At 40.0% G+C, this 14335-nt stretch overlaps 1 protein-coding gene across 2 annotated transcripts; it reads left to right on the top strand.

The window, feature by feature from the left end:
• Positions 1–1404: 1404 nt before the first annotated feature.
• LOC110532818 (uncharacterized) lies at positions 1405–14271 on the top strand. 2 transcript variants are annotated; one of them, XM_021616965.3, is made up of 7 exons: positions 1405–2100; positions 2593–2949; positions 8252–8560; positions 8945–9061; positions 9333–9540; positions 10103–10276; positions 10561–14271. In XM_021616965.3, the coding sequence occupies exons 1-7, from the start codon at positions 2052–2054 to the stop codon at positions 10589–10591; spliced, it is 1245 nt and encodes a 414-aa protein (XP_021472640.3). In that variant the 5' UTR covers positions 1405–2051; the 3' UTR covers positions 10592–14271. The 2 variants fall into 2 exon arrangements, with proteins under 2 accessions (XP_021472640.3, XP_021472639.3); XM_021616964.3 differs by having other exon boundaries at positions 1409–2100; positions 9333–9530.
• The last annotated feature ends 64 nt before the right edge of the window (positions 14272–14335 follow it).

Raw genomic sequence — 14335 nt, 5'->3', positions numbered from 1 at the left:
GTATCAATTTAACCTTTTTGTTTTTCCCCAAATGATGGGTCGCTGATATGAAAGAGGTCCTTGGGCTTCCAATACCGTCGGAGATCTTAGCAAAACACAAGAGACCTTCGTCCAATGACTGGTGTTGGGCCAGTAACTGAAAGAATGCTGGATCAAATCCTTGAGCTGACAAGGTGAACATCTTTTGTTCTGCACCTGAGCAAGGCAGTTAACCCACAGGTGCTGTGGATGTTGATTATGGCAGCCCCCTGCACCTCTCTGATTCAGAGGGGTTGGGTTAAATATGGGAGATGCATTCAGTTGTACAACTTCCAACTGTATAGTTTCCCTCTTATGTGGAATGGAACTGAAATGGTCCACCCACACAGACAGTGTGGTGAAGAAGGCACAACAGAGCCTCTTCAACCTCAGGAGGCTGAAGAAATTTGGCTTGGCTCGTAAGACCCTGACAAATTTTTACAGATGCACAATTAAGACCATACTGTCGGGCTGTATCACTGCCTGGAACGGCAACTGCACAGTCAGCAACTGCAGGGCTCTCCAGAAGGTGGTGCGGTCTGCCCAACGCATCACCGGGGTCAAACTACCTGCCCTCCAGGACACCTACAGCACCTGATGTCACAGGAAGGCCAAAAAGATCATCAAGGACATCAGCCACTGCCTGTTCACCACGCTACCATCCAGAAGGCGAGGTCAGAACAGGTGCATCAAAACTGACACAGAGAGACTGAAAACAGCTTCTATCTCAAGGCCATCAGACTGTTAAATAGCCATCACTAGCAGGCCTCCACCCGGTTACTCAACCCTGCACCTTAGAGGCTACTGACCTATATACATAGACATGGAATCACTGGCCTCTTTAATAATGGAACACAGGTCACTTTAATAGTGTTTACATACTACTTTACTCATCTCATATGTATATACTGTATTCTATTCTAGTTTTTTAGTCAATGCCACTCCTACATTGCTCAATCTGATATTTATATATTTCTGAATTCCATTATTTTATTTTTAGATGTGTGTATTGTTTTGAATTGTTAGATACTACTGCACCGTTGGACCTAGGAACACAAGCATTTCGCTACACCCATCTACTAAATATGTGTAAGTGATCAAAACGATTTGATTTGATGATCAAGGGCTAGGCATATAAGTCCCCAACGCAATTCTGAATCCAAATACATCCACAGTGCGATTTGCACAGATTTTTCTTGTAAAAAATTAACTTATTATTTTGTTTTGTTGAAGATATGTAACAACATTCCAAACTCGTTCACCATTATTTACTCTAATTGTGGCATGATTCCACTATTATTTTTCATTGGCGGCCATTTATTTTGAAGGCGAACCTCCGATTCCACTATAGTTGCTCACGGTAATGTAGTTCCCAAAACACTGGTAGAATTCCGTACGTAATTACGTAAATGCAACGCCAGGCGGATATGTGTCTTGCTAGTTTTTTCCGAAAAGAAATATTTTTTAAAAATGATTATTTGTTTAATTCAAACAAATCTTTCGAAAAGATTCCCTGATAGCTTGGCTTGATTATATATCGATGACCAATAATACTGTATCTACATATTGAATAATTTATGTTTTTAACTATAGAAATTTCGCGTTCTTTAAAACAAGGTTTTGTAGTTAAAGAATATTAATAGTTACGACATGGGAGTAGTTTTCTCGGTTTGATATTTTGTATATGTTTGATATACGTTATGAAATGTGAAAGGAAGGACCGGGACGGACCTGAAGTTAGCCAGCTAAACTAACCAGGCATGATCAAACAGTGTCGGTGACTGAAGAAATTTAGCTAGATGCCTGACAGCGAGTAGGTAGGTATGTTGTAGCCAGCTGTACTACAGGCTAACACACCGAAATCCTTCAGATAGTATTACGGTAATTTGACTAGTTAGTCAACTATAGTGGTCTCAAGTTGAAGGTCTCCACTCCACTTTTGGGTGCAGTTTGAGTAGACCGCCGCCCCCCCCCGAAAACCGCATCAAGCTCAACTTCAGCAGAATCATCTCTCGCCTTGCGGTCAAAATTAAATGATGACAAAGATGCTGAATATTCTACTTGTCCTTGCAACACTAGTAGGTCAGTGATCATTCGATATTTAAAAAAAAAAACATTTTCTGTGTGGTATAATTTGTTAATTTTAGAATGAGCTAGTTTAAGTATTTCAATATGCTTGTGTGATGAGTTGAGTATCAGAGACAACCTTGAGTACTGATACTGTAGCAGCTAACATCGATATGACTACTTTTGCTGAAGTATTGTCAAGATTGTAGATCAAATTTACAGTTTTCCTCACTCTTTCTGTTGCTGTTCCCATAAAGGCTGTGCTCTTGTTGTACATGCTGTGCTCTTGTTGTACATGCTGTGCTCTTGTTGTACATGCTGTGCTCTTGTTGTACAGGCTGTGCTCTTGTTGTACAGGCTGTGCTCTTGTTGTACAGGCTGTGCTCTTGTTGTACAGGCTGTGCTCTTGTTGTACAGGCTGTGCTCGTGTTGTACAGGCTGTGCTCTTGTTGTACAGGCTGTGCTCTTGTTATACAGGCTGTGCTCTTGTTACTTGGGATGGGGTAGGTGCAGACGGTGTGTCACTCAGAATAATTCCAGCTGCAGATGGCTTTTCGTCCATCCGTCTAGTCCGTGGGGACAGTGACTGTGCGGGGCGCGTGGAGCTGCTCCAGGGGAATCAGTGGGGGACAGTGTGTGACAAAGGCTGGGACCTGACAGATGCTGATGTGTTGTGCAAGGAGCTGGACTGTGGGCTGGCTGATAAAGCTGTCCGTGGAGCTGCGTTTGGAAGGGGCACCGGAGAGATCTGGCTGAGGCACGTCAACTGTTCGGGCCAAGAGACGAGCCTGACGCAATGTCCCAGGGTCGTCAACGGGAACCCCACCTGCACCCATGATAATGACGCTGGGGTGAAATGTTCAGGTGAGACTGAGTCCCAGGAGTATAGCCTGGTACCAGATCAGTTGAAATTGTTTAAATGCTTCAGGAGGTAAAGACACCTAAAATAGTTTTTTGTTGTTGTTATGGGACAGAAAACATTTCCACGTTGGAATGTAAATTAAGTAATACATATTAACAATAGTAATGTTTTAAGAGTTGATAATATGCGTGTGAAGTGTTTGTACAGTGCTTCCTCAATTAAATGTTGCATCATACCATGGTGTATTGTGCGGTATGGTGTATTGTGCGGTATGGTGTAGTGTGCGGTATGGTGTAGTGTGCGGTATGGTGTAGTGTGCGGTATGGTGTAGTGTGCGGTATGCGTTACAGTGCTGGCCGTTAATCCTCGTTCCAACCACCAGAGGGCATCTTTGAGCACTTCTACTCCATTTACTAGTAAGGGCTTTTGAAGCTGAGCAGAGATCATCACCATGCCATGCAATTGTGAGGAGAGGTCGACCGATTAATCGGAATGGCCGATTTAATTAGGGCCGATTTCGAATTTTCGTAACAGTCGGTAATCGTCATTTTTGGACACTGATCATGGCCGATTACATTGTACTCCACGAGGAGACTGCGTGGCAGGCTGACTACCTGTTATGCGAGTGCAGCAAGGAGCCAAGGTAAGGTGCTAGCTAGCATTAAACTTATCTTATAAAAAACTATCAATCTTAACATAATCACTAGTTAACTACACATGGTTGATGATATTACTAGTTTAACTAGCTTGTCCTGCGTCGCATATAATCGATGCGGTGCCTGTTAATTTATCATTGAATAACAGCCTACTTCGCCAAACAGGTGATTTAACAAGCGCATTCCCGAAAAAAGCACTGTCGTTGCACCACTGTGTACCTAACCATAAACATCAATGCCTTTCTTAAAATTAATACACAGAAGTATATATTTTTAAACCTGCATATTTAGTTAAAAGAAATCCAGGTTAGCAGGCAATATTAAACTAGGGGAATTGTGTCACTTCTATTGCGTTCATTGCACGCAGAGTCAGGGTATATGCAACAGTTTGGGCCGCCTGGCTCGTTGAGAACTAATTTGCCAGAATTTTACGTAATTATGACATAACATTGAAGGTTGTGCAATGTAACAGGAATATTTAGACTGATGGATGCCACCAGTTCGATAAAATACGGAACGGTTCCGTATTTCACTGAAAGAATAAACGTTTTGTTTTCTAAATGATAGTTTCCGGATTCGACCATATTAATGACCTAAGGCTCGTATTTCTGTGTGTTATTATGTTATAATTAAGTCTATGATTTGATATTTGATAGAGCAGTCTGACTGAGCGGTGGTAGGCAGCAGCAAGCTCGTAAGCATTCATTCAAACAGCACTTTCATGTGAAATGGCTAGCTAGGTAGCGGGGTGCGGGCTAAAAGCATTTCAATCGGTGACGTCACTCGCTCTGAGACCTTGAAGTCGTTGTTCCCCTTTGCTCTGCAAGGGCCGCGACTTTTGTGGAGCGATGGGTAACGATGCTTCGAGGGTGGCTGTTGTCGATGTGTTCCTGGTTCGAGCCCAGGTAGGGGCGAGGAGCGGGACGGAAGCTATACTGTTACACTGGCAATACTAAAGTGCCTATAAGGACATCCAATAGTCCAAGGTATATGAAATACAAATGGTATGGAGAGATATAGTCCTATAATAACTACAACCTAAAACTTCTTACCTGGGAATATTGAAGACTCGTGTTAAAAGGAACCACCAGCTTTCATATGTTCTCATGTTCTGAGCAAGGAACTTAAATGTTAGCTTTTTTACATGGCACATATTGCACTTTTACTTTCATCTCCAACACTTTGTTTTTGCATTATTTAAACCAAATTGAACATGTTTCATTATTTATTTGAGGCTAAATTGATTATTGATGTATTATATTAAGTTAAAATAAGTGTTCATTCAGTATTGTTGTAATTGTCATTATTGCAAATTAAATAAATAAATAAAAATCGGCCGATTAATCGGTATCGTCTTTTTTTTAGTCTTCCAATAATCGGTATCGGCGTTAAAATCATAATCGGTCGACTTCTAATTGTGAGTACACTTCATGATTAAAATTGAATAATATATTTCATTTTTGGTCAATGGGAAGCGAAAGGGGAGAAGATCAAGCAAGCCAAATCCCAACATGGGCAGAATATCTTATGAAATATTTGGATGGTTAAAGGCCGACATTTGGTCGTTTCAATTACATCTGGTTATTTCAATTCAAATGTAACTTGTTCCATTCTACATTCTCTTGTTGATATTTTATTTAGGATTATTTTAGTGGTTTCACAGCGCTGTATGGGTTTGACAGGCAGAAGTTAGAAACTTCAGCACCGCGCAACAAGAAGATGCCCCATCCCTCCAGATAATTGGGCTACTTTTGCAAAAAATGTTGTTCTCAGAGTGAGGGAAATGCTGTAAATCAAGATGCTACAAGATGCTTCTTTCTGTTGTTGTCATCTGTTCGGTAACATAACATAATAATTCATTCATTCATCAGCAGGATAAACCCATTCCTGGCACAAATTGGGGGATTTTTCACACCTATCCCTTTGTAAATTAATGGAACTGTGAATGTTTCTGTCTGAGAGTCTCTCTCCTCTCGCACTATAGTCCTGCATCGGGACAAAAAGAATCAGCTGGCGGGTAGTTGAGAGATCTTGAGTAATGGCGCAATTACACTTCACGTGGACTGACGATTTAAAAAAAAAAAAAAAAAAAAAGGATACAGCGCATTTACATAAACGAAGAGTGGTTGCTCGTCTATCATGGAGTGGGACAGTTCCCAGCGCAAAACTGCAGATAACATAAGGCCAGCTATTGCGAAAGAATACTTGGGGCTCTTGTTGAATTCCTCTCGCTTCAAAGAGACCAGACGACTCTTTATATGTATTTCACTGCACCCCTCACTCTATTCAAGACCACATTGTCTGCCTCCATATGAGGCTTTCATTTAGGAAGGTCATAAAAAAAAACATGATACTAAGACGATGTATTTCAAAAGAACAGAATAGCATGTTTTGAGTTGTATCTATCTGTGCTTAGTAACCGAGGATATATGGCTGCGTCATCGACTCATTCATTTAGCAGACACCAATCGCGTATATTCAGTCAACACACATATTTTACAGTAAGAATTTAATGAAAACTAAAATGTTACATTAATTTTATCTTTTAAAAACATTATAGTGTAACAACAGTAATAGTTAGTCATATTCTACAGTCCAGTTACAGCTTCTTCTGACAAAGTAGCAAAAAAAAAAAGTGTATTTGTCCAGGTGTGAGCCTTTGTGCACATGGGACAGAGGAAGAGCAATTCTTACACTGTTGTTCTAAACTCAATCATCATTATTCAGTTCGTTCAAATATATTTGTGAAGTCATGTGCACAATTTTCAGTTTCTATCTGGTTTTCACCCATTCATCAATTGACGTCATTCATTCAGTGAAACACAGATTCAACCACAAAGACCAGGAGGGGGGAGGTTTCCAAAATCTCGCAAAGAAGATCCCTTAGAGCATGTTGAAGTTATTTAATTACACTTTGGATGGTGTATTAACATACCCAGTCACTACAAAGATACAGGCGTAACTCAGATGCCTGAGAGGAAGGAAACCGCACAAGGATTTCACCATGAGGCCAGTGGTGAATTTTAAAATAGTTACAGAGTTTAATGGCTTTGATAGGAGGAAACTGAGGATGGATCAACAACATTGTAGTTACTCCACAATACTACTTAATTGACAGAATTAAAAAGGAATCCTGTGTATAGAATTTAATTTTTTTTTTTTTAAATGCATCCCGTTTGCAACAAGGGACTGAAGTAATACTGCAAAAAATGTGGCAAAGCAATACATTTTTTGTCCTGAATACAAAATGTTACATTTGAGGCAAATCCAACACAACACATTACTGAGTACCACTCTCCATATTTTTAAGCATAGTGGTAGCTGCACCATGTTATGGGTATGCTTGTATTTGTTAAGTACTGGGGAGTTTCAAGATACATTTTTTTTTTTAAAGAAAAGGAATGGAGCTAAGCACAAGCAGAATCCTAGAGGAAAACCTGGTTCAGTCTGCTTTCCACCAGACACCGGGAAATGAATTCATCTTTCATCAGGACAATAACCTAAAACATAAGGCCAAATCTACACTGCAGTTGCTCACCAAGAAGACAGTGAATACTCCTGAGTGGCCGATTTACAGTTTTGACTTAAATCTACCTCTTAAGGATCCGCCCCCCTTTTTAAAAAAAATTTCACCTAAAATGGCACGCAAATCTAACTGCCTGTAGCTCAGGCCCTGAAGCAAGGATATGCATAGTCTTGGTACCATTTGAAAGGAAACACTTTAAAGTTTGTGGAAATGTGAAATTAATGTAGTAGAATATAACACATTAGATCTGGTAAAAGATGATACAAAGAAAAAAACAACCATGTTTTGTATTTTTTTTTGTACCATCTTTGAAATGCAAAAGAAAGGCCATAATGTATTATTCCAGCCCAGGTGCAATTTAGAGTTTGGCCACTAGATGGCAGCAGTGTATGCGCACCGTTTTAGACTGATCCAATTAACCATTACATTTCTGTTCAAAATGTTGTATCAAGTCTGCCCAAATGTACCTAATTGGTTTAGTAATAACTTTTCAAGTTCATAATTGTGCACTCTCCTCAAACAATAGCATGGTATTCTTTCACTGTAATAGCTACTGTAAATTGGACAGTGCAGTTGGATTAACAACAATTTAAGCTTTCTGCCAATATCAGATATGTCTATGTCCTGGGAAATGTTCTTATTACTTACAACCTCATGCTAATCACATTAGCCTATATTAGCTCAACCGTCCAGTGGGGGACCCACCACTCCTGTAGAGTTTTTAAATCTATGGCAAGACGTGAAAATGGTTGTCTAGCAATGATCAACAACCAATTTGACAGAGATTGAATAATTTTCGGGCGAATGTTGCACAATCCAGTTGTAGAATGTTCTTCGAGTTACCCAGAAAGACCTCACAGCTGTAATCTCTGCCAAAGGTGATTCTAACATGTATTGACTCAGGGGTGTGAAAATCTCATGTAAATGAGATTTCAGTATTTCATTGTCAATAAATAGGCAACATTTTCTAAAAACATTTTTAATTATGGGGTATTGTGTGTAGATTGGTGAGAAAAAATGATACATTTAATCAATTTTGAATTCAGGCTGTAACATAACAAAATGTGGATTAAGTCAAGGGTTATGAATACTTTCTGAATACTTTTTCTGTCTCCCTGACAGGTACACTGTTGATGCCCACCCTGTCCCTGCTCTCCCCTCACACCGTCTTCTCTCCCGGGGAGGCGGTTCGCTTCAGCTGTACTGTGCTACCGGGCCACCACCTGAATTACTTCGACCTGTATAAGAGGGGCATAGCCAACCCGTTGATGACTCAGCGGGTGACCTTTGCCCAGTCCAGGGTGGAGTTTACTCTGTCAAACCAGAAGACTCAACAGGGCAGCTATAGCTGTCTGTACAGGATCAAGGGTATCCCTCCCTCCTCCTCCATGCTCAGCTCTCCACCCAGCAACTCTATCAACATCACTGTGGGTGAGTCATCTAGGGCCTGTTCAGTTAGAGGAAGATGGAAGGGATTTGCTCCAATGGAAGAGGAAAAAGGGATTTACTATAGTATGCTTTAAAGTTCATTAGGGCACAATGTAGAGAAATGTTTTTTACACATAAAAAGGGACAACTTAAAAAAAATAAAATAATATTGGATGAGTTCAGGACAGGTAGTACAGCCTCGTTTCACTCTGTTCTCCCTACTGAACTTATCTTTTATAATTTTGGTTTTGTCATGAGATCCTGACATCTTTTCCACTAACAAAGAAGAAAAAGACTGACTTTGTTTTTTGTCATTTTGATCTGTCCTGAAACTCAATGACGGGTCAAATTGATCCACAACCCCCTGTCTCCCTCCCATCTCGTCAGTGGAGCTGCTCACCCCTCTGCACTGGTACAACACGTCCACCGAGGCTCCCACAGGCTCTGTCATCAAAGGCCACAGCTTCAACATCACCTGCTTCACTGAGAAGCAGTATCCTGGAGGTAGCTTAATTGATTGATACATTAATTGATTTGATTTATTTTACCATATATTTTTTTTAATAATAATACTAATTGGTCTGGTTTATTTTGACATTAAGCCTAGGCCTGGACTAAATAGCCATTTCAATGGAGATTCTCCAATAAGAAAGCTTTTTAGTCTAGTGCTAAGCTGTCTCAGGAAAACCGTCCCATATAGGCAAGAACAAGCAGTACAAAGCTACATTTACAAAAACTATCCAGGATAACACAATTGTTTTATTTCCTTATTGAGGTTCCTTCCAGCTGCGTCTGATCCGCTCCAACGACACGGTACGTCAGTCGCTGCCCGCCCTCACTCCCGCTGTCACCTTCAGCTTCTCAAACGCACAGCTCTCCAACGAGGGCTACTATTACTGCCTCTATATGGTCCAGCTGGGCGGGAGAATCTTCGTGTCCCGGGAGAGCCAACCGCTTCCTGTCTCCATCAGAGGTGAGGGCAGGTCAGTCAGCATCTACGGCAGGGATGAAGCCCTCGGATCAACTTCCCCCAAAATAGTAGAATAGAAATAGAATAGTAGAATTAGTAGAATAGAAATAGAATAGTAGAATAGAAAATATGCAATTTCAAAATGTTGTTGTACATCAGAAGTTGTTTGTTTCCATTGATCATCCTTGAGATGCTTCCACCTGTTGTAAATTCAATTGATTTGGACACGATTTGGAAAGGCACACACCTGTCTTTTTAAGCTCCCACAGTTGACGGTGCATGTCAGAGTAAAAAAAAAACAAGCCATGAGGTCGAAAGAATTGTCTGTAGAGCTCCGAGACAGGATTGTGTCTAGACACGGATCTGGGGAAGGGTACCAAGTACACATTAATGCCCATAATTTTTTTTTAAAATATGTTCGACGTGCAGGTGTCCACATCATTTTGGTCACGTAGTGTATATTCGTGTTTGTTTGTGTCCACCCACCCTAAGACCTGGAAGTTATTGACCGTAATATAAACCATTTTTCACTTCTCATATTGTCTGTCCATCTGTGTTGCATCCACCCTCATCAGACCCAGAACCAGTGTTGAGCCCTATGGTGATCAGCTGGCTAGCTTCTGCTCTGGCCTTCCTCGTGGCTCTCGTCGTCGTCGTCGTCGTCATCATCATCATCATCATCGTTGCCAGAGTCAAGCTCTGCAAGCAACGGGAGAACCCCTTGGCGCTAGAGCTAGAGACCAGAACCTGTGAGTCCTTGTATCGTCTCACTCCTAGCTTTTATCCTGGAATCCAGGTTGGGGTCAGTTCCATTTCAATTCCAGTCAAATCAGAAAGTAAACCCAATTCCATATTTTCCTCTTTGAAAATAATTTGACTTAAACTAACGGATAGAAACACTGGTGAAACTGGGCTTATCAGTTTGGATTCTTGGCTATCTTTGCTTACCACGGTCAAGTTAATTTAGAAGAATCATCCTGTATAACCACTAACAGACTGACGCATCTATTTACATGTCTGATTTGACCAACAGGTGTGGACAACACATACGTTGCCTTGGATGATGAGCTGGGCAGATCTATTGGATAAAGAGAAGGACCATGTGTTTGTGAGAGAACCATCAAGATGGAACCCACAATGCAGACATTCCTGAGCTTGACAACCTTCCTCAGGGATGGGTCACAGACAGAGATAGTGACACAAGACAAGTACCAAAGCACTACGTAGGAGCCATACACACGACATCTACTAGAACCTGGTAGAATCCTGCAATTAGAACATGACAACAACACTTGTAGGTAGATATGTTAAGCCATCATACCAGGCACACTGTAATGAACACTACAATCAACTAACTATAAAAGGACAATGACTACAATGACCCTATGGGACACTTTGGCTTTTCTAGGCCTGGTCTCATGACAAAAAATCAGGTACAACTGACGAGACTAGACATGAATTCGACTGAGCACTAAGTTCCAATGGCAATAATTTTAATTGTTAAATGATGGTTGAATAAGACTGACGGTCAGTTAAACTTTTTCACTATTGACGTCAACAAGAGAACAGCGGACACTTGTTGGATTGAAGATTGATTCACTTTAAGGCGTCAGCATACTTCAGTTCGGCTAGGCAACCGAACGAGTGTGGTCGCGTACTCCCTTAAAATACCTTCGCTTGAAAAACAAGAGGCAGTAGTACTGTTTGTCCAGTTTGAGTCGCCGTAGCCAGTATACATTTCCTCACAATAGTCTGAATTAATCTAAGATACAGTAACTAAAGAAATCTGCATTTTTTACGTTTTTTCTCAAGAGACTTTAGTCGCGTATTTTTTTTTACATCTAACTAAGATGTTTGGTGCAGTATTTCGCAATGAAAATAATGTGCATGACAACATGTCGGTTTGAAGACCGAAAAGTGGATGACGTGTCATGACAAAAGACGAGTATCCACTTGGATAACTTAATAAAAAATTTAAAAAACTTGGAGGGCGAGGGAGGAAGGAATGATTTTTAAATAGACCACCCTTGCCCGGAAATTCGTCCCTCGTTTATCCCTTTTTTTTTTTTTTTTTTTTAACGAGTTTTTTTTATTTTTTAATTAATTTCAGAACAATACATAAAGCACACGAGGGAACACAAGCATACATCGATTACAAACAATAGACAATCGAGCTAGGGGGTACAATATCACATTACAATTACACAAGGACCTTAAGGGACATGCATATACTTACAATTCTAACAGCTTTTTTGTTAGTAGAGCATTTAACTGTCTTAAAATACAGTTAAATTATTTTTTGTAGGGTACGAAAATGTGGTTTTCTGTTTGTAAATTTACATTTGTGTATATGAAATTTGGCCAAAAGAATAATTAAATTAATTACATAAAAATGATTATGCTTATTTCTATCATAGGTCAAGAATCCAAACAGTACATCTCTCCACAATAGTGTCAAATCTTCATAAATGTGTTCAATTATAAACCTACTGATGTCTTGCCACAGTTTTCTTACATGCATACAATGCCAAAAAAGATGCGCAACTGTTTCTGTGTGGTCATTACAAAAGGAGCAATTTGAGTTGATGTTTTCCTTAAACTTCTTCATATAGTGGTTGGCAGGATAATATTTATGAATAATTTTAAAGGAAACTTCCTTAATTTTGTTAACAAGTAGGTATGTGTGTGTGTGTGGCAACATCCAAACTTTTTTTCCAACAGATATTATCAATAAATCCATTCCAATAAGGCATGACATAAGGTACAACATAGATACAACATCCTGCTGAAGCAAGGATCGTATCGCTCTGTTGTTGAATGGACCAAAAGAGAAACAAATCTTTCCTACTGATGAGTCAACAGGGTCAATAGAAGGTAGGCTCTGAGGGTCAGTCCCTCGTTCATCCCGTTATGATTATGTTTTCAGCCAATTATGATTGCATGTCTACTTACATTACATATATAAGTATTAATATACGCCTACTATATGATAGCTAGAAAATGTATTAGCTAAATAATATTAGCCTGCCTAGTTGGAACTTCCGAAGAAGGAAAATGTTTTATTTATACATTTTCCAAAAGCTAACCAAACAAAAACATTACTTTTATGAGACATGTTTATGCCTTCATGTGCATTAGTAGCACAATTTCTGACTTATTTAACATTCGTTTTTACTTACACGTGTATGTTGACTCCATATGTTGTTTTAATTTTTGGCATACTTTTCTTAGTGGATGTACAATCGCCGCGAATTGAATTATGGGGAGTTTCAGGCCCCGAAGTGAACATAATTGTACACAAGCTTTTTTTAAAAATTGTTTTAATTTAAATTAGATTTTTTTATTAACAACAAATCAATACATAAAGCACATGAGGGAACACAAGCATACATAGATTACAAACACTCGTCTAAAAACGAGGGGCTGACGTTGCAAACTTCCCTTGCTAATCATTTGAGCCGCCCACCAAGATGGTGACGGGGATTCCCCCAAGGGCATAAAGCGAGGGTCTCTTTTATGAATTGGAACCGCAAACGTCGTGTCTCGTTGAATGACAACAGACTTTACTGGATAATCTCTGCTATTGATCAATCACCGACGATCACCGAACAACATTCAAAAACGTCACAATTGTCATAATATAAACACAACATTCCGAACTGTTTCGGTTTGTAAGCATGTGGATGGATGCTTTCAGTCTTGGCAGCAACCACTCCTGATTGGTGGAGTAGTTTGATAGCCTGGTCCCCGATCAGTTTGTCCTCTTTTGCCACTGTTGGTAAGACAATGACCACAGGAGTGGGCAACATGGCATAAACAGATCTGGGACCAGGCTAGCCGTTTTTGATGATACTGGTATTCAGGCAAAGCTTTGACTGTGAAATCAATTTGTTTTCTTCAGGTCTCTTGTTAATATGTTGTGTATTTACACTATTTATTAGTGGAATCCATTTTTTTTTATTTTACAAGATTGTAAATTAACACGAGGCTACATCAAGGATCATGAATTGTTGTTTTCACAGATAACAGTCCATGATTAGTGAGATAAATGTGTAGTTATGTTTCAGTAGAGGTGACCCGAGCGACCATAGTTAGGAGGGGTATCACAAACAGAGCTGGGACCATCTTGCTGGTAGTTATGATGTAGCCTCGGAAGCCCAGGATCGGATCGATCTGGAAGTTAGAATTTGCAAGACTAATTTATGTCCATCTCCCGTAGAGACTGACTAGCTGATGTCCATCTCCACTAGAGACTGACTAGCTGATGTCCATCTCCACTAGAGACTGACTAGCTGATGTCCATCTCCACTAGAGACTGACTAGTTGATGTCCATCTCCTGTAGAGACTGACTATCTGATGTCCATCTCCACTAGACTGACTAGCTGATGTCCATCTCCACTAGAGACTGACTAGTTGATTTCCACGAGACTGACTAGCTGATGTCCATCTCCACTAGAGACTGACTAGCTGATGTCCATCTCTAGTAGACTGACTAGCTGATGTCCATCTCCACTAGAGACTGACTAGCTGATGTCCATCTCTAGTAGACTGACTAGCTGATGTCCATCTCCACTAGAGACTGACTAGCTGATGTCCATCTCTAGTAGTCAAAGTTTGCCCTTTAGTATCTAGAATCTATGGGTGTCAGGGTTTTATATTTCACTCGGTTACCACATTCGCCGCTATCACTAAGTTCTGTTCACCGTATGTTGCTGGAATAAATAAAAAATATTTATTATCTGTGATCACATTTTATTCTCTACTAACCTGTATTCAATCATTTTAAAGAAAGAAATGACAGAAATTC

This window comes from Oncorhynchus mykiss, chromosome 9 (assembly GCF_057628025.1).
Source record: "Oncorhynchus mykiss isolate SJ-2025 chromosome 9, ASM5762802v1, whole genome shotgun sequence".
NCBI lineage: Eukaryota > Metazoa > Chordata > Actinopteri > Salmoniformes > Salmonidae > Oncorhynchus > Oncorhynchus mykiss.
Note: the sequence above shows the minus strand (reverse complement) of the source record. Positions and strands in the feature narration are given on the sequence as shown.